Source organism: Ambystoma mexicanum, chromosome 8, assembly GCF_040938575.1.
Source record: "Ambystoma mexicanum isolate Mex_15411 chromosome 8, UKY_AmexF1_1, whole genome shotgun sequence".
Taxonomy (NCBI): Eukaryota; Metazoa; Chordata; class Amphibia; order Caudata; family Ambystomatidae; genus Ambystoma; species Ambystoma mexicanum.
This window is the reverse complement of record NC_090929.1, coordinates 1,428,876,931-1,428,903,265: the sequence shown is the minus strand read 5'-3', so window position 1 is coordinate 1,428,903,265 and position 26,335 is coordinate 1,428,876,931. Positions and strand designations below refer to the sequence as shown.

The 26,335-nt window shown below is 47.3% G+C and overlaps 1 protein-coding gene across 4 annotated transcripts in view; it reads left to right on the top strand.

Annotated features, from left to right (window-relative positions):
• ZDHHC16 (zinc finger DHHC-type palmitoyltransferase 16) overlaps nucleotides 1-22,707 on the top strand; it is a 434,178-nt gene extending 411,471 nt beyond the window's left edge. For all 4 annotated transcript variants that reach the window (XM_069611578.1, XM_069611577.1, XM_069611575.1 and 1 more), the window contains one exon: nucleotides 8,328-22,707. In XM_069611578.1, the coding sequence (XP_069467679.1) occupies nucleotides 8,328-8,442 (115 nt within the window). In that variant the 3' untranslated portion in view covers nucleotides 8,443-22,707. The remainder of the gene's footprint in view (nucleotides 1-8,327) is intronic.
• Nucleotides 22,708-26,335: the final 3,628 nt, after the last annotated feature.

The window sequence follows — 26,335 nt, the reverse complement described above, 5'->3', positions numbered from 1 at the left end:
CCCTGAAACCTTCCTTAGGATTAATGGCTCCCTCTCTGGCCCAATTCCTCTGACTTGCGGGACCAGGCAGGGATGCCCGCTATCTCTGCTTCTATTTGCATTAATCAAGGAACCCTTTGCCCAAAAAATCTGACTGAATAACAGCATTAAGGGCCTCCAGACCAGTCCCTCCCAACATAAAATCGCACTAGATGCAGACGATGTCTTGCTGACCATCTCATAACCTCGCTCCTCATTAGGGCACGCTCTTTCCGAAATGGATAATTATGGGAAGGTTTCTCCATCAATTTTGATAAATCCGTGGCTCTGGGTATAGGACTATCCCCGGACGAACGGGAGTCCCTGGTCCTGTTGTGCCCTATTCAATGGAAAGTTAAGGCAATGCCCTATCTAGGGGTGCAGGTTCCCGCAAGTCCGAGGGAAATATATCGTGCAAATTTCCCCCCGCTCTTTAAAGAGCTGGAGGATGACCTGAAGCTATGGTCGTCTCAGGAAATCTCACTAATGGGGCGTATTATTGCCTGTAAAATGAACCTCCTCCCCAGATTTCTGTATGCTTGTTTATCCCTACCAGTTACAATCCCATTGTCTGCTCTCCGCAGTCTTCAGAGGAAAATGCTCCGGTATATCTGGAGGGGCAAAAAGGCTAGGATTCCACAAAAAACGATGCTAGGTGTAACCCAAGGCAGGGCGGACTGGGAGTCCCTAACATGCAGGGCTCTCAGGGGGCAGCACAGCTAGTGCACACCCAAGCGTGGCAAGTAACTACCGGTCGCCCTAGATGGGTGGAGCTGGAACAATCCCACTTCTCTCCCCCTGCGTTTCCTTCCACACATCCCACCCCCACTGCGGCGGTGATGGGATGGATTGCTATTAGCTACCAAACACACTATAGGCATTTGGGACAGGGCCCTGAGGCGTAAAGGGATCCCGAGGGGTCTTGGTCCCTCCTCCCCGGTGTTCGATAACCCGGCATTCTCACCCGGGGCAAATCCCCAGAATTTCAAAAACTGGATTGCAGAGGGCCTTGAAACTCTAGATCAGCTTTTTGAGGGAGGCCTGCCCCGCACGTTTGAACAATGTAAGGAGACCTTCCAGCTTCAGGAAAGGGACAGATTCTCCTACATTCAACTTCGCCACTGCTGCTCTCACCCTGAAACTCTTCAGGCGGCGGCACGCACTCCAACCTCCCTTGAATTGACCCTCAATGAACTCCCAACCCGGGGAAAGATCTCCACCTTATATAAACGCTTTTTGGAAGATGTCCTCGCCACAAAGACTTGATGTATGGCACAATGGGAGGCAGATCTGGGGCACCCCATAGAGGACCAATCTTGGGTGGACATATGGACATGAATGCATTCATCGTCCTCTTGCATCACCAACAGAGAATATGATTACAAAATCCTGTTGCGCTGGTATTATCCTCCCCTCAGACTTCATCATATGAACCGGGCACTCGACCCTGCCTGCTGGAGACTTTGTGGTCAACCAGGCTCCTTCTTCCACATGTGGTGGGCATGCCCAAAAGGCACAACAGTTCGGGAAACAATGCCTAGCCACCATCAAAGAGATCACCCAGGCAGTTCTTCCTCTACACCCTGAGCCCGTTCTGTTGGGGGCCCCGGTCCAAGGGATCTCTCCGAGATCGGGGGAAAAAGAGCCACACGACTGACCCCGTGCCTCCTGGCGGGGAGAATAGTGGTCACCCACTCCTGGGAATCCACAGAAGGTCCTCTCATGCCCCATTGGTGGGGGAAGGTATGGGATATACTGATTGCAGAGAAAATAACAGCGGCCAGAGCGGGGCTTCTGCACCACTTTCACAACATTTGGGCCCCAATATTAGACTATGACCAGAGATTCCCAGCCTTGACCTACAAGCCTCAAGGGGTCAGGGGACCCTGGGTGATGGTGCAACCCCCCAGGGGCGAGGGGAGAGCGAAAAGGGGGCCGAGGGCACAAACTACTGAAAACGTTGTCCCAGCCTAGCGGCCGAGGGTTGCAGGGTGAGAGGGGTGTGGTTGGGTTGACTATATGGCGGACAAAGCATTTTTGTGAAAGATGTTCTGTGACCACCCTGTTTTGATTTAAAATAAACATATTTTTTTAAAAAGTGATTGTGTCACCATCATGTACACTGGTGCAAGTGGTTGGCAGTTTTCTGAATCCAACAAGGCACTGATCTTTTGTCACTCCATTTCTATTGGGAAGTAATTGCTTCACTATGGCCTCACCTGCATGAGCATCTCAGCCTGCACAGCTGTTTGAGGATCTTTATTCTCTGGATCCAACCACCGTGTCTGGGTAGATTGTCTGTCATCTCTGGGACACAGTAGCTTCTGTCCATCAGTCCTGGTGGAGGAATAGTGGGAGAAGAGTGAGCTTTGTTGTCAGGCTTCCCACAAGCAAAGCACTTCATGGTGGGCTTTTCCATCACTACAGGAGTTGGTCTTTTGGTTCTCTGAGAATGACTGGATTTGCCAAAAGACTTGGATGGGGTCGTATTTATGTCCCATGTCCACAGGGACTGTGGGCAGACTGGTATTTCCAGAGTCCCTCATCAGTGTGTTTAATCCCGCCTTTTCCTAGGAGGATCCATTCTCATCCGTATCCAATGTTGGGCTCACTGTACCCCAGTAACTGTTTGGATGGCCAATTCCAGGGTCATCTGGTAAAGCTGCTGCATGTACCTCTGCAAGTGGGGTGGTAGGCAGTTAAATAACTGCTCCAAAAGAATCTCAAGAAGGAATCTGATCCATTAAGACATATGTCCAGGGGGTTGGCAGGGAAACAACCTGAACTCTCTCAATTGCTGTTTATGGTACTCTTGATCTCGGCCTAGCCTTTCTAAGATGTTGTCTATGTGTGCCAGAGCCTGTTTGTCCATCAACATTTAATACTTGCTCAGCCTCATGTAATTCTTCAGTTAGTAGTTGAGAAACATAATGAGGTCAGCTTGTCTTCTCCAGCTTTGCACTTCTGAAATTCTTTCAAAGTTGTGAGAGAAAGCCATCATCTTGGGAACACTTCTTTTGGAAGGACAGAGACGGCATTGGAGTCCGGCTCTGTAATTGCCCCAACAATGCCAGTTGACTGGACAAACAATTGTCAAGGGTGAAGTTCTGCATTAATGGAGTTAATTTGGCCTGTTCTCCTGGTGCCCCACCCATCTCTCACTGGTGGTGTTGCATCATTGAGGATTCTTGCGTCTTAGGATTTGTGGCTTTGGGTGGTCATGACATGGCTGTCTCCTTGGAGGGGATCCAAAAATTATCAGCCCCATTTTTCTGCTCTAGGTGCAGAAGAAGGATGCTGCTGAAGATTTTTGATCAGAAAGTTGCCCCAATTGATCCTTTTGGGATTTTCTTTGCAAGTGGTTTGGTTTTTTGTCTGTAAAAAGCAGTCTTAGTTTGCACCAGACCCAGGACCCAGGAGCACTTACTGTCGATGATAGTGGATGATAGTGGAATCGGACCACTCGCACCACTCGCCATTGTGGGATTGGTGGTGTCAGACTTGTCCACCCCAGAAGTGAAACCCCTCATGGGATAAGGGATGACACCCTAGGACAGACCCAGTACATGTCTACCACTGTCCTAGCTCCCTCACGCTCTTAGCCTCTCCTGTGGAATCCTCCATACTTCTGTGTATGCTGTAGATGTTAGTCCTCCCTTTTTATAGTACAGAGATGAAAATTATCATTCGTGACATCCCAAAAATATGTCCTGAGATGAAAAATGGGGAGTGCAGAAGAGCACCCCACAGTGAGCAAACCAGCCTATTCAATCTAACTGAACCTGGCTATAGAATAGAATAGAAAGGAAAGAACTACTTCGAACAAGGAGCAGTCCCCCCTGAAGGAGCCGCGAGGAAAGGCGCTGTGTCTGCCATGCACAGGAAGAAAACTGGGGTGCCCAGGAAGAAACAAAGGGCTCTGGAGCCAGTTCTGAAACGCAGGAAGGTATAGCAGGCTGGCAGACCAAGGCGACAGGCAATCCCGAGGTTTTGGAAGGGAAACGGCTTCCCGAAGAACGGTTGGAGCAGCGGAGCTGTTGCAGACCAATCAAAGCCTTCCCAAAAACCACGAGTCCTGCAGCTGACGAAGGAAGCTGGGAGAAGGCAGGTCCCCTTGCGAACTGAGAAAGCAGGTATGCAAAGGGACAGGGAGATGCTGGGAACCAGAGAAAGTGGTGGTGAGAGGAAAAGGGGAAGAAATACTCCAAACCTAGGGTATAGGACCCTTAGAGTAACAAGAGGTTGTGACAAGTGGAAAAGGGGGAGAAATATCCTGAGTTGAGGCTCTGGGATCCTGAAAGTAACATTGAAGAAACTTTCACATCTGTGGTCATAGATGGTAGTGCTTGGCAAGAGAGTAAACCTAGCCTACCAAGGAAGAGAAGGACCAAAGACCAGAGACAGGCAAGTCTGGAACTCACACCCATAAGAGAAACACCTCAGTTGCTCATCTTCATAGTAACAGTACCTGGCAGAAAGGTGAACCAGGTTGACTTTGCAATAGGTAGTCCTTGGCAGGTGAGTACACCAGGTCTACCAAGAAGGAGAATTGTTGATTCTAAGCGAGTCTGGGACTTGCATCCACATAAGAACAGTTGTTACTCCTCTTCGTCGCCACAGTACTGGGGGGGAGGGAGGAGGTGAACCAGGTTGGCTGTGCAAAGAAAGAGAATCCTGGGGAAGGGAGAAAGGCCCTGGGATTGTGAACATCGTGGCAAAGCTAAGAGAAGGGCAGACAAGTAAACAAGGAAAAGGAACTAAGGGAAAGAAGTAATTCCCCCTGGAGCTTGTAATCCCTGTGAGAAGTCAAGAGAAGGGAAACAGTCTCTTGACCCCTGTGGAACTTTGTTTTTTGCACCCTTTGGATTTATGTGTTTGGAACTTTGAAAAGAACTATAAAGAAGCTGCTGAGAAGACAACCCCTTTACACTTTATGTTGAGTTGTTCGTGTGAGGGCTAGAGTTAGGGTTTGGACGCGATGGTGGACTTATCTTTATTTTGACATCCTGAAGGACCCATTTGAGATGTATGTTGAGGCAGGGGAACCCTCCTAGCGTTGGGGTTGTAAGGCCTTTCCCCAACCCCACTTTTTATTTGAATAAATGTCTGTAGCAACAGAAAAGCCACCACTAGCTTGTGGAGGCACCCATCCCAAGAGTTATGCATGGACCTTTGCCACAGTACTATTCGGATGATGTGAAATAGACAAAATTAGCCCTCCTGCATTTGGGTTGGTGAATATAACCAGATATTCTCATTACTTTCTTCCTTCCTTTATTATTCTACCTTTTATTACCACTTACTCAGCAGTCTCACCTTTTTTAATGTGTTTTGCGGATGTAACTAGGTCTTGTATAGATCGTGAGTAATGTACTCCTCCCCCTACTGTGAGTTCTATGCTGTGCTTGACCTTATTGCCTCCTGATGTTTTACATGCTGTGATTATTTAAATGAAAAGTTACAAATAAACGTACATTAGCATTTTTTCCCTCCAGGCGGCATAGCCAACCTTGCTTCCAAAGTTAAAACATTTTATTCCTTCTAAAAAAAAATGTGGGTTAGTAGCGGGGAAATTATTCCTTGTGTTAACTAAATATGTTAATTAAATGAAACTTACTGAAAGTACAAAATGTTAAATTAGAAAACACTCATTTTGGAGAAAACAAATTCCTAATACTTCAACTGTGATGTGAACAATAACTAAAGGAAAGCACTGAGTATCAATATTTAAGGTTTGTTTGGCTACATAGACCCCATCAGTGGATGCACCCTTTGTATTATTTTAGCGGGGTTGCTCTGGGTAAGTCCCAACAGGGAACCTCTATCCAAATCCTGTACAGAGTCTGAAGAAAAAATCATGAGTCCTACGAGAGAGTGAGGTTCAGATGCCATGGTCTTTGGTCATGTCCCCTGCCTACACTGGGGATAGAGAGATGGAAGTTACCAAAACTAGATATGATCTGTGTCTGGATGCTAACCTGAATCCACGTCCAAAAGTACACCTGGGAAATCTGAAAAGATTTAATGTGGCAGTGTCTCCCCCCAGTGATTGTATAGTAATAGTCATTGTTTATTTGTAAAGTGTTTTTACATAAGTGCTTCAAAGCACTTCAAGGCTGGAAGGGAACAAAGGGATGCAGGCCGCATTCTTAGGCCATGAAGATTCCAAATGATCTAAACATTAATATCTAGCATACCAGTCCAGAGGCATTTCTACTGATATAAGTGCGTGAGAAAAGAGTGGGGAGAGAGGTGGGGATAGAGGGAGGCCATACAAAGACAGAAAAGGTTGGTCATCAGTGCGCCTATGGACGAGTATTTCAGGCACAACCAAGCTAGGAAGGGGGGGATAGAGAAGGACAGACAAACCTGCTAAGCCTAGTACATTCAAAGTCGTGCGAGGGAGGGGGGAGGAGGACAAGTGCGCCCAGTCCAGCAGGGGCCAGGGTTAAGTGCAGAGTGGTTGCCACTCTCATGGAACGTATTCCAAGTGCAGTAGTGCAGGCCGAGTGTGGAGGCCCAGAGGCAAGTGCAGGACTGGCGGGGTAGCCTGGGACCTGTGAGGCTCTGGAGGTGCACCAGGCGACAAGTCAATGAACTGATCAGGTTGGAGAAGATAACAAAGGAGGGAAGCAGGAGAGAAGAGAAAGGAGGTTGGCGAGGGAGAGGGAGAGAGGAAGAGGAGAGAAAGGTACAGATGTCATGCAAAGATTGAAAGAATGCAACCCTATGACTGGAGCTGAGGCACCCCCACCCTCCCACCTATAGTAAGAATCTGAGTCCTAGTTTTGTCAAACATCAGCAACATCCGAGCTTCTGAACTCTTCCATATCGACAGTGGGAACCTAAAGATCGTTTCCTGGTCCATGTACTCTTCCAGTAACCATTCTGACTGTCAAGAATGGGGCCACCACACTTATACATGTCAGAGGTCACTAAACCTGAATAATTCCTTCCCTCGATGTGGTGTACTTGGTCAAGTTGCACACTCCCACGGTTCCCCTGCTCCTAGGAACCCCTTGCTGCCCTGTCCCTGCACCAACCTGACAAGAAGAGGTGGAAACACCGGACACAGTATAGGTAGCCGACTAAGGCCTGTGGTTGCTACCTCATGTAAATAAACAAGTTACAACCTATAGAAAACCCAAAAGTAACATTGGGACCCAGAGGACCCTTTGCTAATCTGAGCTGTCACCACTGTGCACAGTACGTATTTTTCAGTACCAGAACTGCATCTTAAATGAACAGGCCAACTCCTCCAGTTCGTCTACTCTGCGCAGACGCATCATGAGAAGATGCATAGAAGTGCCTCTCGCTTGAAGAACATCAGCTGTCACTGACCCACCAGAACACAGGAACCACCACCATCACTGACCTTACTCACCTTGCAAGGACCCAAATGTTGACTGCCAGTGGTCAGAAAAAGCCATCACTACTCGACCATGAGGCAACCAACAACTCACATTGCTTTTAGAAGTCCTACCCAAGTGATTCTAAAGCCAGATCTATCTTTAACATGGATTCCATCTTTAACCTTGGGTCCTATACTTACCATTGGAGACCGTTCAGCATCAAGAACACGTTCTGCTGAGCAACTCGGAAGCCTTTCCATCTCTTCCACGATGTCCTACGGCAGATAGAATCCCAATCGTGCCAATGCATGTCCTCAGACCCCATGGGCACAACCTGGCACCCTGAGGTCTAAGTTGACCTTTGACGAATATGGCCAAAGAATGCTCCTAGGCCCCTTCCGAACTGGAATTGTTTTCCTTTACATTACTGAAAACCTTACTTAATTTTAATGAAATTATTTATATTTTCAAATGCATCTGTGTGGACATCCCTTTAATCAAAGTAATACTGTGTTACTTGTATTCTTGTCTACCCTGCTCTTCTCCCACTGGTTGAGCCAGGAACAGCTTAGGAATTGCCTGTGTGTTAGAAGATACTCCCATGGCCTAAACATTGAGCTTTTTTACTCCTCCTAGCATGAGGCATGATCATGGAACTACATGACAGACAGACAAACCTACCGATCTATGATGGGGCATGATGGACATTTGGGTAAAGTGTCCTGGCTGACCGAGTGGGGAAGTTGGCCTGGCTTTAAGACCTTCACGTTTTAGTTAAGCACTTTGCACAAAATGTGTCATTACTCTAAATGGGCTGGCTTGCTTGACTGCTGGTGAGCACACTTAAAGCACTGCACTTGGCTAATGCTCTGCTATCAGCAATGGAAGTTGTTTGATACTCTACACTTTTGAAAGTATTCCTTCTTTGGAATTTAATGTGTTGCTGTTCCTTTCTAGGCACTGGCTGACCCGAGTCCTGCTACCATCTTCTCATTCACCTGAAGGGGATGGACTCGTCTGGAATACACCTCCCTGCATATCCTGCAAGCCAGCATCCATCCTAGCGATCTGATGAGCGTTGGTGGCCTCTGTTCACTGAGAGGTTGAGGACATTTCCGGTCAAGCCCGGTACAGGCATTAAGCTGGTTTTGATGCCTCTGCAGTGTTGTGAAATTGGGCCAAGGTGCTCCAGTCTGATTTCAAAGGCATCCAACTATCATGTTGTGTTACTTGTATATACGTTCCCTGGACCAAGTGAGCGGTCATTCCTTTTCCTTTGGAGAAGAACTTTATTAAATCAAGAGAGAGAGATGATTTACTAGCGTGCTGTGGAAGGCTGGCTCGTTAATAGAGGAACTACACAAACCAGGGTACTTTACAAGACCGCGGACCTGAACAATGCAAACCCATCATTGCCACCATGTTCCCTCTTCTGGGTTTGATTCTCTGGGTTCAGAAGCGTGCTTGTGCAGACTCAGAGCAACCTTTCAATGTTTATGTTGGATTGTATAGCCATGCTTTTGTGCTTTAAACGGTTTTTACATTTTTTTGGGGCATTCTTAAGGAGAGCAAAAAGTCTTGCGTGAATAAGCCCAGTATATAGGGTGGGATAATAAATATTTACACACATTGGCTTTAATTTATAATTGAACCTTTGTTACAAATTACGCATAATTAAAAAAAAAAGGCATGGTTTTAGTCTTTTAATTGATTAGCGAGGGCCTTTGTTGTAGTACGTGAAATCCAATTAAGGTTTTCTGAAGCTTACGGCTGTCTGATCGTTGTATGTGATTATGGAAGATGGTTATTGAAATAAGACCTGTGACTGTTAACAACCTGTACCTGTAGCTTCTCTCCTCACAGATGTATGGAACTGCTGCTATTGCCGGCCATGAATCTGCAACCCAGACTTTATCCCCCCGAGAACCATTGAGTCAAGTCACTAGCTAGGACACAGGTCATATATAAACAAGATCACTTGGCCGCAAGCACGCAGTTCACATCCGATTACCCCAGGCATTTAACCACACTAATTGCATTTGTATGAAGTTTGACTGCTACTCATTTAAAGGATTCCTCTAGGCGTGGGAACCTCCTCATTCCTCCCACTGTCATATAGCAATAGAAGAAGAAGTAAAAAATATCCTGGGCTGCCTTTTTTAAATCCTACATCTTGAAGACCAAGAGCAGGTTCTTCTTGGACCTTGCTTAAATCCTCCAAACCTGGATGAGATTGAATGCCATATTTACTTCAACACCCCCATATTTCTTATTTATTTGTTTTTTAGGTGCAGCATACATAGTTAGCTTAACACATTAAATAAAAAGGGAACACAAGAAGATACACACATGGGAACTAAGCTTTCAGGTCAAGCCATATATGAACACGTCCCAGATTAAGTAATGCACTTGCAAACAATTGTTGAACCTGTATGATAATCTCAAAATGTGCTTGCACCACCTTTTCCCCACACCGATTCTCAAATGGCTTACATTTGTCTAGCCTCTCAAAATAACCTTTCAAGCATTTACTAATTCCTTATTTAAATCTGAATATATTAGGTACGGAAGGAAAATCTACTGACTGAGAATAGCTTCTAGGTCCTGACACTAAACAGTCTCATAAAAACCTCCTTCAAAAACTATGATAGCACAGGGCAAGCCCACTTCATATGCATTTGCGAACCCATCTCCCTCTTACAATGCCATCAAGAGCTGTCATCTTAGGTCAGGCTTTGAAATTTACATTGAGATGAAATAAGCACCCTTATATGCCTACCAGATCCCTTAGGCCAGTGGTCGAAGTGGGCAGGAGCGGTCGGGAGCAGTGCTCCTCTACTTCTTTTAATTAAGTTTTACTGTTCCTATACTTTTATTTGAACCATTTTGTTTTAAAATAAAAGTCTAGGAAGAAGTTGACACTTGCACTTTCACTGCACTGCACAGGACGTTTCCTTAAAGAGCATTGGAGGGGGCGCGGCAATGGTATCTGTGCAGAGTGTTACAGGCCAGTAGGAAACATAGTTCCACTACTTCTTTTTGTACACTTCGACCACTGCCTTAGGCCCTCCTTTTTAAAACTTAGTCATCCATTGATTTTTCTGTACGAAGAAAGGCAGTTATCGTTTCTTTGTTATAGCTGCCGCTTTGTGGACACACTCCTAAACTAGCTCCAGGAAGCCTCTCACCTGACCTCATCAAACCTTTTAACATGGCTCTCTAAACAGTGAATACTTTATTGATTAGTTACCCGCCCTACTGATGAGTAGTAGTGTGGTTACTAAAATGCTGTGCCATAATATCTACACCATTTAAGTTCTTTAGTCATAGATTGGTCTTGCACCCTCAAACATTCAAACTTGCTTTATTTGAGTAATCATTGATTGAAAAAGGAACAAGTTACTTATCTGTAACTATTGTTCCCCAGCATATGTCTGGCATGGATTCACATGCTCATGAATATTCCCCGTCGTCAGGCTAGGAATCCTCAGTAAAAGAAAAAATAGTTTACCTTTCACTTACAAACTGTATTTCTTATTTAAACCAATCGCTGTCCTCTGGGGCATACTGCCCCCATCCAATGACAGTCCTCTCCTTAAGCCCCTCCTCTGGCAGCCATCTTCAGATTTGGTAAGCACGTAAAGTGGCAGTGTGACCAAGAAGAGCTGGAGAGGGGTTGGAGGGAGGGTTCGCATGTGAATCTATGCCAGACCCATGCTGGAGAACAAAAGTTACAGGTAAGTAACTTGTTTCTTCTCCAGCATGGAGTCTGGCATGGATGCCAGAACAGACCTCAAGTGAACTGGTTGTGTAGCACTGCTTGGCCAACTCTGAACTCCTCCCTGGAATCCCTTTCGACATCGTAGAACAGATGTCCAGCAGGGGCACACCAGACAGGAACGCAGTTGTTGCAGCAGAGTGGGCTCTCAGACGGCCGGGCAGGATCGGTTCGCCAACCGATGAGTGTGTGATGCAGCTGGAGAGCCACCTTGAAATGGCAGCCTTGGACAAGGCCTTCCTATGGTTCACAGGACCAAAGTTTACAAACAGTTGTGAAGTCTTCCGAAAATTGTGTGTGTCGCGTAAAACTTCAAGGCACGAGCAACGTCCAGTGAGTGCAAGGCCTTTTCAGTCAGTGACAAAGGCTCCGGGAAGAAAAACAGGTTGTTGAAGTGGAATTCCGATGGAACCTTCGGCATGAAAGAAGGGTGCGTCTGCTGTACCACCCTCGATTTGTGGAAAGTCAGGTATGGTTGTTTGCAGGATAAGGCTCTCACCACCCGCCTGGCATAGGTGATGGCCATAAGCAAAGCTGTTTTCCACAAGAGGAACTTTAGAGGGGCATGATGCATAGGCTTGAAGGGTGTCCCCATGAGTCTTGTCAGAACCACGTGTAGTTCCGATGCCGGGGCAGGAGTCTTCACTGGCAGGAAAGATCGAAAAAGGCCTTTGAGGAACTCCTTGACAAGTCGATGAGACCAAAGTGAAGATCTTCCTGGAGACCTGGTGTAGCAGGAGATAGCCGCCAGATGTACCTTGATAGAGGCGTGCGGCAGTCTGGCCTTGGCCAAGGATAGCAATTATGGAAGAATTTTGAGGGCTGTGACCCTCCGAGGGGTGGTAATCTGAGACCGGCACCATGTAGTGAAACGGTTTCACTTGAGACCGTAGCACTTCAAAGTCGACGACGCCCTAGCCTTGGCGAGGACCTCGCTACAGTCCGCAGGCAACTCATATCCTCCAAACCCTAGGGCTGCAGAAGCCAAGCCTTCAGGTCCAGTGATCATGGGTCATGGTGAAAGATTGCGCCTCCTTCTCTGGTGAGATGATCTGGAACCACTGGCAGCTTTACCCAGAGGCAATGCTGACAGGCTGAGAAGGTCCGGATACCAAATCTGCCTCAGCCACGCCGAGACAATGAGTATCATCCTGCATTGGTACTGTCTGAGTGTGTTGATGACTCGTAGCAGTAGAGGCAACGGAGGAAACACATACAGAAACATCCCTTCCCACGGGAAGGAGAACACTGCCCCCCAGGCTCCTCGACTGGTGGAATCTGCTGGCAAACCTCTGACATTTGTCGCAAACAGATCGATCTGGGGCCTGTCCCACTTAGCGAATATGCGGTCCACCTGGTCCTGCCAAAGCTCCCACTCGTGGTAGGAACGCAATTCCCGGCTGAGGGAGTCTGCAATGGTGTTCTTGACTCCCGCTTGGTGAAGAGGGACGAGGAACATGTCTTGCCCAGCGCAACAAGTCCTGCAATTCCTTGAGGAGCGCTGGGGATCGAGGCCCCCCACCCTGTGTCCTGATGTAGAACATGGTGGCGGTGTTGTCCGTGAAGATCCTCACCACCTTGCCCTTCAGAGACGGAAGGAACAACTTGAGGGCCCAGAACACTGCCCGTAGCTCCAGAATGTTGATATGGAGATCCTTCTCCTTCGGTACCCACAGGCCTCTGACATGCAAACATCCAGTGTGCCTATCGCCATCACCCTATCGCCTGACGGAACGCCTCGTCGAGCGGGATCTTGTCCGCAAAGCTTCTGAACACCTGTATCCAGCAAGCATCCTCGAATTCCTGAAGAAGTTGCATTTGCAACCTGCAAAGACGGAAAAGGTAGATGCAGGGACATCATGCAGAGCAACGACTTGATGGTATGCACCGTGGCTGTCTTCATCAACAACAATCGCTGCACCATCCCTTGAATGGCCGCTACCCTCTACTCAGAGGGTGACACCAGGCAAGACACTGTATTGAGTGTGGCCCCTAGGAACAGCGTGTGATATGATATGGTATGGTATTTATAATGCGCTATACACAAGTGTTTTGAGGCGCGACAAGGCAAGGGGGTGAACAGAAGGAAGACAGAGACAACGATCTTACTAGGCCAGGTGACATTGAGATCGCACAAGTGCATAGGAGGAGGAAAGGGAAAGTGCCGGGGGAGGGGGCAGTGCAGTACATAGGATCAACAGTAATAAATAAATAGAATAAATGAACAATAGGTAAAAAGTGCAGCCCGCTTGTGGCAAGTACTGGGGTAAGTGCAGGCATCAGGTGTCAAGAGCTGATGGGGGCTTTAGGGATACAGCAACAGCCCCCAAGTTCAGGGGTTGCCCGGGAGGCAGTGCAGGCGTGTAGCTGGCAGGGAAGGGACCTGGGCCCAAGAACAGAGGGCAGCCAGGTGACCAGTGCAGTTTCAGTCAGGAGTTCAGCAGGGGAGAGGAGGAGAGAAAGCAGAAAAAAGAGGAAGCTCTTGATGGGCTTCCGGAACCAGAGATGGTTCTCCTCAAGTTTCAGGGAGGCTGTTCCAGAGGGATGCCCCAGCCGAAGAAAGAAATCTACCACCAATTTGTTGCTTGGAGAAGCAACTGACCCTGAGGGGTTTGGACGCGGATGAGCGAAGAGCTCAAGAGGGAATATACTTAGGAAGAGCAAGTTGACAGTATTGAGGCCCCAGAAGGCCTTGTGTACAATGCAGAGGGTTTTGAACTTAATCCTTGCAGTCACTGGGAGCCAGTGCAGAGATTTCAGTCCTGGAGAGATATGATCCCTGGGCTTGAGGCCAAGGACAAGTCTCGCAGTCCTGTCCTGGATGAGTTGCGGAGAGTAGAAGCAGGCAGATTTAGAAAGAGGCTGTTGCAGTAGTCCAGCCTAGAGAAAGCCAGAGCTCTGTAGACAGTGAGCTTCTTGGGGAAGGAGAGGAAAGAAAGAATACCTCTGAGGAGGTTCAGCTGATAGTGTGACTTCTTAGAGATGTCAGAGATGTGAGGAGAGAAGGAGAGTGTGGTGTCGAAGATGACCCCAAGGTTTTTAGCCTCACAGGTGGGAGAAGGAAGAGGGCCAAAATAGGCCGGCCAGAGAGCGATAGGAAAGGAGGGAGCATTAAGGCAGAGATCATTGACGGGACACCACTCCTGGATAGCAGACAGACAGTCAGAGATGAGAGAAGGAGAAGAGGTGGCTGAAGGGAGCCTGGAAATGAGCTAAGTGTCATACGCATAGCACTGAAAGTTGGGGCAGAGAGCGGCAATGCAGTGGGCAAGAAGTGGCAGGTATTGGTAGAACAGCCAGGGAGAGAGGTTAGACCCCTGGGGAACACCACAGGTAGTGATAGAGGAGGGGAAGGACCCAAGTTGGACTTGGGAGGGCCGATCCGAGAGGAAAGAGGTCAGCCAAGCCAGGGCCTGATCAGTGATGCCCAGGTTATCACGGAGACGGTTGAGCAGGATTGCATGGTTGACTGTGTCAAAGGCAGAAGAGAGATCAAGTAAGATTAGGACACAGGGGGTATTGAGTCAAGGTTGGAGAGCAGGTCTTCATGAATGTTCAGGAGAGCAGTTTCCATGCTTCTGGTAGCTCTGAAGCCAGACTGATGGTCATGGAGACAACCAACTAATTCGGTGCGAAGATTAAGCTCGGAGATGGCCAGCATTTCCAGGAGTTTGCCCAGGAAAGGAGTGATGGAGATTGGGCGGTAGTTAGCAGGGCAGGACGGGTCGGCTGAGGGTTTTCTAGATCCGGCAGTACCTGGATGGTCGACTCTGTGTGTCTGACAGCCAACGCCTGCGAGCGGGCCCAGATGAGCCAGTCGTTGAGGTGCGGATATACGTGTATACCCCATACACATAGACATAGATGGGCTGCCACCGGTGGCAGGCATTTTGTGAACACTCTGGGGGCCGACTTCCATCTGAAAGGTAGAGCTTTGAACTGGTAGTGATGCACTACAAAACACAGAAACCTTTGATGTTTCTTGTGAATGAGGACGTGGAAATAGGTGTCCTCCAGGTCCAGCAACGTCAAGATGTCTCCTTCCTCCAGTTGGCCGAGCCTGTGCTGCAACATGATCGTCCTGAACTTTTGGGACTTTAAGTATATGTTGAGACACTGCAGATCTAGGATGGGCCTCCACCCCCTTCCGTTGGGGAACTAGCACTATTGCCCCTTTTCGCAGCACCAGGAGCTGATGGATGTGCTGCTCCTGATGGGTAACCAGAGGGATCCGTGGACAGCTGTGCTGAAACTCCAGGTTGTGTCGATGGGCAAGAGGGTCCAGCACCCATCTGTCGGTGGTGATCTTCTTCCACTCGCTGACTAACTTCGTCAGCCGGCCACCCACTGGGGTGCACGCGTGGGGGCCTGACATCCTGGCCGGTTCAGGCCTGTTTCGGAGCCGGCGTCCTGCCCTGCGGGTGATGACGACACCGTCCACCGCACCCGTAGGCCTGGGAATTGCTCCCGTAGGCTTTCTGAGTCGTGGATCTGGAAGGCTGACGGTACCAAGAGGAGAAACCTTTGGAAGACCACCTCCACTTTCTCCTGGTGGAGCGAAAAGAAGAACAGTGCTGCTGGAGAGTGCTCAGGGAATGGGCTGTCTCTGTATCTGCCTTGATGGCCTGGAGGGACTCGTAGATCTTCCCAAACAAGTTCTCTCCGTTGAAGGGCATGTCCAACACCTTCACCTGGACCCCCTGCCATAGATTTGTGGCCTTAATCCAGACTTGTCGACGAAGGCAAACACCATTCCCCATCTGCAGGAACCCTGTTTCGGCAACGTCTAATGCTACTGTAATGGCCCGATCACATGCTACTTCCCTCCGGTTAAAGAGCAATTGCGTCCTTCCTCTTCTCGTCAGGGAGGAACTCCAGAATAGGCCCCAGCTTGTACCACAGCTCCCTGTCTTACCTGGCTAGGATAGCCAGGGTGTTAACCACCTGGATAGTGGACACTGGGGTGTAAATCACCTTCCTTCCCATGGCGTCCATCTTCTTCCCCTCGCTGTCTGGAGGGACCGAAGACAACGAGGACAGGTTAGCCGACCGTTTCCTTGCAGCCGCCGATAGCACCAAATCTGGCTATGGTTGCGACCTTAGGCACTTGGGTGTGGAGCCCGCCCCCGACACTTCTTCTCCAGCCTATCCCGTTTGGCTGGAGCCATGCAAGGGTTCTTCATGAGGGCCAGGCCCTCTTCCCACACATTGTCCAGAAGGGGCACAGCCATGATTTTGTTCCTCTTGACCTCGCGCCTCTGGTACAAGAAACCCTCCTTCCTGGTTTCTTCGGGCACAAGCTGAAATAGCTTGGAGGCTCTGGCGATGGAGTGGAACGACCCCACTTCGTCCGGTGGGGACACCCTAGGTGGCGCATCCAAATGCAGAGACTCAGTCTCTGCTACAACGATATCCTCGTCTTCGCCCGTAGTTGTGGCCATATCCGTCCCCTTGTCTGGGTCTGCTGGGGGAAGACGGGACTCGACGTGGAGGCAGAAATGGGGGCGTCGGATGATGCTTCCTCTTCTTTGTTGGAGGTTGAACGGGGGGCCGGGGGGACCACCGGGCCCGGTGGCATCCTCTTCTGGATCTTTGACACCAAAGTGTGAAGGGTCGAGAGAATGTCCAGAGACACATCCCTCGGCAGAGCTGGCAGGATCGGAAAATTAGGCCCTGCGCCGTCGTCGCCCTCCTCTTCCATGTCCTCGTGGACCATGTGTAAGGACTCTTGGTCCTTGTCCGTGGACAGGACCTCCATGGCTTGGGCAACAGCCTGGGAGGGCTGGTTTGGGGGCCTCCTATCCCCCCAACCCCTTTTTCCCCCCTGCAGGGCCTGAGGCTTGGGGGAATGGCCTGGGAGGGCTGGTTGGGGACTCCTATCCCCACCCCCTTTCTTCCCCCCTGCGGGGCCTGAGCTTGTTTCCCCCCTTCAGGTGTGTCAGCAGACTTTGGCAAAGTCACTGCAGCGGTGTTGCACCTTGCGGGCAGGGATACCATATGTGCTGCGGGGGGTACCTTCACAGGGCCAGCTCACTTAGCAGTCGTGATAGCAGCTGCCACCAACTCTATCGTCGACAAAGTCATAGCTTGTGCTGATTGGGCCTGCTTGGGCAGTTCGGTCTTCTCCTCCGTCCATGGCTTCTCTGACTTTGATTTTCTTTTTGAGGAGGAGCTCAATTGCCGGCTGGCAATGGAGGCAGAGAGTGATGTCGAAAGTGCCCTATCCACCTTGGGAACCGCTTCCGCTGCAAGCGTGGTGGGCTCGGACTTGCATTTTTTGGCTGTCTTGGGCCCCCATGGATGAGGCATCCGCAAAGGACTTAGAAGACCGCTCCTCGGACTGGCCGGTTCTGGGTGAGGCATGACCCTGCTCTGGGCAGAGGCCTTAGCACTAAGCTACGCCGCCAGTCTCTACTGTGCCTGTCCCTCGTCATCCTTTTGGAGAACCCGAGGCATATCTCTTTCCACCTCGTTATGGTCTGGGTGCATGCAGTAGAGGCGAAGTAGGCCTGGCAGCCTTCTGGAATCTTCGACGATCTTTGCCTTTGAGGGGCGCTGAAATTGACCGACAACGGATCCCCGCTGTTGGCAGATGTATTAAAGAACACACAGGCTCTTTTGGAACAAAAATAGAACCGTTTTCCGTCGATAACACAAAAAAAGTAGAAGTAACTCACAGAGCAAACTCCAGGACTCCCAACACTGAAGCATGCAGTAAAAATCTGAAGAGGGCTGCCAGAGAAGGGGCTTATGGATAGGACTGCCAATGGATGGGGGCAGTATGACCCAGAGGGCCGTGATTGGTTTAAAGGAGATATGCAGTTTGTATGTGAAACTGTTTTTTCTTTTACCGAGGATTCCCAGCCTGGCGACGGGGAATATTAATGAGCATGTGAATCCATGCCAGACCCCATGCTGAAAGTGACTGTAAAATGAGAGACTGATTTATCAGGCTGTCTCTTGTATTAGAACTCTGTTGCTTAGAAGAGAAAGTTGCCATACCATGAGCTTCGATAAAAGAAATGCATTTAGTGCCTTTCAGAACAAAACAGTCTACAGATGGTAAAATGTTCAGCAACAGTCACCCATCAGGGCATCATCTTCCTGCAAAGCCCTGTTTGGACTAAGAGACACTTACCTGAACTTGCACATGGTTTCGAATCGCTACTGCCAGGATGCTAATGTTGTGAGTGGCTTCCAGATCAAAAGCGGTGGGTCACCATAAGCTATGCTTAAGTTACTTAAACTCACACATTGAAGTTTAAGCATCTGCAGTCATCAGATAAATGATTTTTAATATCTAAAGAAATCCTCAACACTGCTTTTTTTCCTTTTAATAACCGATGTTAATATTGCCCAATGTAATGGTACCCCCTGACGAGATGCTATTTTCCAATAACTTCAGCCCTGTTACTTGATCTCCTTGCAATTCTGTCGTCTTCCCCAGTCTTGGACAGTGTTGTGTTTTATTGATAAAAAAAAAAAACAGAAATGCTCTTGCTTGGTGGTATTTGTCATTATCACTGGTCGTCGTTCCTAATTCAGCCTAGCAACAGTTATGTTTACCCTTCTGTCTGGTGTCTAGGTATATTTAATGTGTTTGCAAGAGAACCAGTGGTACAGTTGTCCTTTTAAATATTATTACAAGCACTTTTATTTTGAAACAGCTCGACTAGTACTTTTAGTTTTGTTAGTAGCCAAATGTAGTTTTAACAGGACATACTTCTTTTGGGTTACTTTTTTTTGTTGCAGTAATAGTTAGATTGTAAGGTAGTCATTTCATATAAGGTCAGCCTCAATTTGGGAAAGAGGTTCATTTGATCTGTGCAACTGATGTGTTTTCTGTTGTCACCACCACATCTTATTTAGGACGACAAACTTGTGTTGCATCAAATCAACCTTTTTCTGATACATAGGTTTCTGAAAGAACATGTGGATTTATGTTTTTCATGTATTTGTTTGTACAGCACATTCAGGCATAGTGTGTGGACTATTTACCAGTCACCACCTGGCCCCATGAGGAAAGCAGACAAAGTAACCATAAAAAGTAATCATGGCACATTTACTCTCACAAAAGGTGGTGTCATGGGTGTATACGAACTGACCTTTTCACAATTGACCTCGGGAGAATTGGCCTAATTTAAAAGATCAATTAGAATATATATGCGGAGGGGAACCCCCCCTCACCCGCCAGTCCCCACCCAATCCCCTTATACTATTTATTATCCAAAACCAACCCAATACATATATAAAATAAGTAAAATAATATAAAGGTCAATTGTGCAGAAGGTCAATTAGGAGCACTATAATTGGGTCAATTAGGACAAAAGGTCAATTGTGAAAGGTCATTTTGGGTAATGCTGGTGTCACAAAGGTACAGCATACCTGGCTTAAGCCTCATGTCATATTGACACCCTTGTCTACCCACCCATAAACAAATATTGTGCTTTTAAAGGTACACAACTACAGCCTGCACAATTTCACTGACCTTTCATCTACTCCCATTTCTCAGGCACGTTTAAGACATTTTTGGAGGTTCTGAAAAGATTCATGAACTACTTCTACATAACAAATGTTACGCCACAGGACAACAAATATTTCAATGTATCAGTTGGAAAGATCTAAAGTTTGGAACTAGAAGGCACTTATATTGCTTTACTGCTGTAATTCACTCACACAAGACACTAGTGAGTGCAATAAACAAAAGAACTCAGATGTCAAGATGGGCACACCTTTTAGCAAAGGGATCAGAGATAGTGTTGTGTCATTGAGACTGACTGTGAAGTGTTGTCGATAGGCAGGCGCATCAGGAAAATCAGCACATGATCTAGAAGCAGAGACCCCCAATATTAAGGTCAACAACTACATACACATAAATGGGAACGACTGGGGTGTATGGCACAGTGATAGTGGTGGAAGCCTCTGCAGGTCAAACCTTTAAAGGAATGTGGGTGAGAACTAAAATGGAAGTCATGCCTTTCTAGATTTGGCTATAAAATGGTGCTATTGCACTGGAGTTCAGCTAGGGCGAGGTGGCATATTAGGGACACAATGCTTTTAGATGTTTGGTTATTTACCCACCCATTGACTGGCCATAGTCATGCTAAACTCTACGGCCATTCCTACCCACTTTCTGCCCTTTTGCACTCAAAACACACCCTCCTGGGGTCTCTTTTAGCTAGCTTAAGCAAGCAAACACTGGCAAAGCCAAAGGTTTTGGCTTGTGTATAGGTATTTGCCAAGTACTGCTATTATATGCCCAGGTACTCGCACCATTTTGCAGCTGCTACCATTAGTGGGCAGTTAGTTCCATTACGACATTGCCTGACAAATAGCTCTCCCATGTCTATACAAAATCCAAAACTGTTGCCATGTTTTAAGGAAGGTAGGTAACCCTGTCGTTGGCTGAAAGGCACCAAGAAGGTTCTTTTGGCTGAGCCACCTGATGGAGAACACACACTTATCATATGTGGCTGCTGTGACCCCCCCCCCCTCCTAATGTGTCCTGCATTCTTTTTCCAATGAATCAGAACTGGCTAATCAGCAAATCTAGCCTCGAACATAAGGAAGGCGCTCATTACATATTACTGTGTGAGGATGACCAGTGTCTGTCATGCATCTCTCCTAAACTGGGATTCAGTTGAGCTCTTGGAGGACAAGGTGATCTCTGCTTTGATAACACTAACTTTGAAGTTGTGCAATATAGCTTCTGAAATCCCATGTGGGGGATTGTGCTAAAGTGCACACGCGGACCACCGTTTGCACTTCTAAGTGGACATGAAGGATTACGTGTGTTAGGAATGTGGATATTGACAGTCCAGATGATGTGTGTGGTAAGAGTTAGTTTGCAGTTGATGTGAATCCTGAAACTTGTAACCAGGTATTTTATAGGAACATCGTGGTTAGGGTTTTCTCATTGCCATCTGGGACAAATAAAACCATTATTTCACTTTTTTCACATTAGATTTGAGCTCACACCATACAGAATATGTTTTGATCAAGAATTTGCTCTCTATTGTATCCATCTCTAAACCATTTCCTTTGGCTTTGAATCGGGGCCCTAATTCCAGTAAGGGGCTGAACAGTCGGCAACCTCTCGCTCAGCAGATGGTTGCCATGTGCACTCTTTGGGGAAGCGCCCAGCTGTGTTTTGTGTCAGGTTTCAACAGCTTCACCTCCCTCAGGGGACCCCTTTTATGCCTCTCCCATGCAGTCCTAAAACTCATAGTTGATCATTATCAACAGCCATTGTAAAGAAGTGCATCTTTAAAATATTTTCTCCTGTAAGTCCCTTTCCCTCTGCACACCCAGGTCTTGTTACTACCTGGGCACAATGCCTACAATGGGCAAACCTCGCACCAGGGAAGACCACAACGCAATTTAAAGGACCATTGCCTGGCATGACTTAGACTTCAGGGACTCACTGTCCGGGTGAGCACCAGCCAACCTAGCCCGTCCTATAGCCTGTCTAGAAATACCTTGCGATACACTTCCTGGGTGTGTACACGTAAGCAATCCTTATGCCCCTTAGGGATACGATGTGTGAAAGCAAACACAGTCTGGGGTTCTGGCTTCATGGGTGCAGACCTCACTTATGAAAAGGAAAGTCAACTTAGAAACTCAGATTGTATGCTGCCAGTTTTATCGCACTTTAGTAGATATATATGTCCTTGGCACTGAGAACCTAGTGCTACGGGTGTGACTTGCACATCCTTCGCACGGGGTAAGAGTAACATTTAGAACTACATCATTAGGTTATGTGAATGGGTTTATAAAGTAAACTGCCCCAGGAATTGTCTTTTGTTTGCCATCAATCGCCGTTGTAATGCTTACTCGTATAACTCACAGATGTATCCATCTCAAGTGAACTTTTAAAATACAAATCAGGTTTTCATCTGTGTATTATTTTTAGCAAGCAAACTACCACATTTTTAGATCTGCCTTGTTCAGTAAACCCAACAGTGGATCATCATGAAATGAAAGTCTATTAATGGCATTTATTGTTTAATGTTTATTTTTCTTATTACAAAGGGTCAGGCCGGAAGCATTTTAGTACTGTCCAGAGTGCTCTCAAGGTTATGGTAACTGCTAAGAAAGTGGAGACACTGCCCAGAAATGGAGTGACTCTGATGCGTATTGGTGCAGATCAGTTTTATAGCGAATGATGCAAAACAATCATTTTGATTTCCCTGTTGAAAGGCCAGGTCTGGGACTGAAGAGGTTCGTGGAATTGAGGTCAGCAGGACACCTCTCCCTATCCAGAGCCCTGGGATGGTAACACATCACTGATTTCATGTGCCTACGTCCAATGTGTTCTCAAAGGTCAATGAAGTAAAATCATAGGAGTGGAAAGTGGTGCTCTGGTCACACTGAGCCAATTAGCCAGCCTAGACATTCTTGTAATGATTTACTTTGATAATTGTCTTTTTGTTCATACACCTACTGTATTCCATTGTAACAGCTGAATAACACGTTGTCACACTCCGACGTATTGAACGAACCGCACATTTATTTTTACAAATGTTCTTCTGTAGATTCAAAATAAATGTTTTCTATTAATGTGGGTTCTCTTGTTTTTCTTAAAACCACCTCACGCTTTTACCACCACCTGTCCAAATAACTTTTTTTTATTCCCTCGTATGATATAATGTACTCCGGAAAGCACTATTATAGCTACACATATGTGATCAATTGAAGGGCATGTGTTTTTGGTGCAGCTGTATGCTTTCTAACGTTATGCCCATTTTGATAAACGCAATGCAGGTGCATGTTCGGCTCTGCAGGGCACTGGTTGATGTTTTCCAGCAGGCGGAATGCACCCCTGATTTTGCGAGTTCATTACTCTAGTGGTTGCCCGTGACAAGAATTGAAACTGCATTTAGGCCCGCTGGCTCTCAAATGCCCTTCTGATCAAGTTTCAATTGATCTCAACACCAACGAATTGCCTTCTATCGATCAGGTGGTAGGGGGGTTCCAGAAAGCAACCTTACCCCTGGGGAGCCATAGACCTCTGGTCTCCGTTTTAGAAAAGAACAGCATTATGGGAGCAGCTAAATGGTTGAGGCTGTGCCCAATACCCAAATTACTTATTCATTGTTGTTTGATAGTGAATATGTCTAGGACTTAAAGATGGTTGAATAATACTCCATATCATTAGGGTCATCACTTACACAGTCCTATGTACAATTTATTCTTTTGAGGTTAATGAGGACTTCTGCTCCCAGATTGCATTATTGTTTTTTCTACAGAGCAATGCCACCACTGAGGAGCCATGGACTCTCCAGAACTCTGTTCTCAAGATAAATACAAGTAGATCAGAGAGTTCAGAATGGGCGATATTTGTGTAAATATACCGGTTCCTTATTATGGATTACCCAGTGAGCCAGGCAAAGTATTTAACTTCATCCACACCACTGGTAACTTGTGTAGCTGTTCAAGTAGCTTACACTACTGCGACAAAAATGTAATTCCTTTGGGGAGGGGGCGGTGCAGCAAATAGTAGAAGAAACAGTGTCCAGAGCAGGTGTTCTTAAAGAAATAGGTCAGTGTGCATGTTTAGTTTGGCAAAATAGGTGTTTTGGGAGAACTCTTATGTGAATTCTTGAATGGTTTCTGATCTTGTCAAACTGGACTGTAAAACCATTCTCTGGTACTCGCACACCTGGAAACTGGAGTGGAGAGCATGCAGCCATTAGTTACAGTGGGGCAGGCATCTATGTCCTGGCAAGCAAGTCCCATTGAGACTCAGGCAACCACTGGCTCCCAACAGTAAGCTTTGCAAGTTTCTCGGGATGCAGTCGATGGGATCTGTTCTCCCGGGAACTGCATGAGTTTAGTGAATTACAGTGGCCTTGCATTGCACCCTTTGGCCATTTGTTATTGGCCTTGCTGTACCTGGCTCTGTAAGAAAAGGAGGAAGGGTTGCTAGTTGGATAGCGGGAGATGCAGAAGCTGTAGTTTTGAAAGATACAGGTTGAAAGTAGCCAGGTCCTGTGTGCCAATGAATGTCTATGGGTTTGTTGGAAACCCTTTCAGATATTTTATCCGGAAGGGGGATCTTAGGATCGGAGTCCAAATATGCTTTGGATAATGTTACTTGCCGGTGTGGGTGGGTGTAACAGGACACAATCATGGCTCGATGATGTTAATGTGGTATTGGCTTGGCCTGTTTCAGCTGCGTGTGGGGAATGGGCTGTGTGTGTGTAGTGTAGGGTAGGGGAGGGTGGTAGAAGAATTTAGAGGAGAGCTGGACAGTTGAGGGAGTAGACAAACACATACTAGTAGTGGGAAAGGGATATTAACTCTGGACCCCTTCCCAAAGTGAGGTTGCAGGCACAACCTTTGTGCACAGTTTATCCCAGCATTTAGCTTATCATGCTCCGCTAATGCACAAACATTTGTCAAATTTTGAAAATTAAGATGTTTTGGCAGTGAACTGAGTTCAAAAAGAATTATTGTTTTAATGGTTGTCAAGTGATCCAGAACTGTGTTCAAAGTCACCAGCAGTGTATTGGACTGTCTCTAGCTGGTCGTATTAATCTTGAAGACCATCGTTAACGGCACTGGACTACAGCTACATTCCATTTTTAAGAGTGTACTGTGCTGGGAAGAAAAGTGATTTACTTCCTACTGTTTGAGTTCCCTAAATGTGTGTCCCATCAAGGTCTTACTGGAGATGTGGCAATCTCACTGGAGATGCGTGTTTCTACTGTGTTGTACCCTTTGGAGACCCTTAGGGCCACCACAATGGTGACCTTCTAGTTTTCCATAGCAAATAAACCTGCCCAGACAGATGTTCTGGTTCACGTTAGTGGCAACATTACATAAAAGCATGTTTGCTATGACGAGGCTCTAAAATCTTTTTAAAATCCAGTAAGCAAGCAAATGTGTTTTGGTGCCCTTTAACAATTGGGTAGTGGTTAAGGCAAGCGATTGGACAGGTGGGGGAACAGAGGCTGCGAGAACGGGGATGTGTGACGGTGGGGGATTTGTTCGAGGGAGTGAAGGTGGTCACCTTTGAGGACTGGCGGCTGAAGTTTGGGCTGTCACAGGGTCTGTTTCTGGCATACAGGGCAGTGGTTCAGAGGTTGGCGGAATTATGGGAGGGAATCCCAGAGGAACCGGAAGCGAGCCTGCTGATGCGGGTACTGCTGGACCAGTCCGAGAGTAGAGCAAAGGTCTCCCGGATCAATAAAGCTCTGCGGGAGGAGAAACCCCAAGGGTAGCTGAAGGTGAAAGAAAAATGGGAGTCAGATATGGGATACCAGATATCAGAAAAGTAGTGACAAAGATTTGGGAGTTGGTTTGGAAGGGGTCACGCAATGTCTGATTTCAACAGATCCAGTTCAACATCATCCATAGAACATATGTAACCCCAGTCAGGCTGAGGGCAATGAATAACGACCTCTCGGATGAGTGCCCCAGGTGCAGCAGAGGCCCGGCAAGGTTCTGGCACATGATATGGGATTGTGGAGTGATAGACGACTATTGGCATAGGGTGGTTAAGGGGGTAAACAAATTGCTGGGGACTAGGCTGGAGTGCACCCCAGGAACCTGTATTTGGTGAGTTCTCCCAGGGGGGGAGGAAACATAAGGTGCAGAATAGGATGATTTGGTTCCTACTGATACTTGCCAAACGCAGAGCGCGATAGAAATAAAATTCAATATAGTGTGGAAACGCCCACAGGGTCCGACAATTACCATGTGGCAGAAGAATGCTCGTAGGTGGGGCATAGCGGAACTGGCAATACTGCAGAAAGCAGAAAATGAGATGGAAGGGGAGCGAGTGACAATACATTGGACCCAATTGTTGAACGACCTGTCAAGTGCCAATGATCTGAAAGCGTCATGAAGGAGGTGAGAATGTAGGGGGGGGAGTCACCACACTACTGGCCTGGACCCACAGGACCTATTGGACACACATGGCTGCTCACTGTAGCCTAAGAGGGAGAAGGAGATGCCCTGATGGAAAAGCCAATACATAGAATTAGGGGGAGGGAGGTATCGTGGGATCCTTTTATGTTGTGGATATTATGAAAATGCTAATAAAGAAGTGTTATAATAACAATTGGGTAGTGACCGTGAATGGCCATGCAGGATCATTTCTGACTTGAGCTACACCCAGGAGCTCACAAACAGCATTGATTGGTTGGTGGACATGCGGGTGGCTGTATGCCTTGGATTCCTG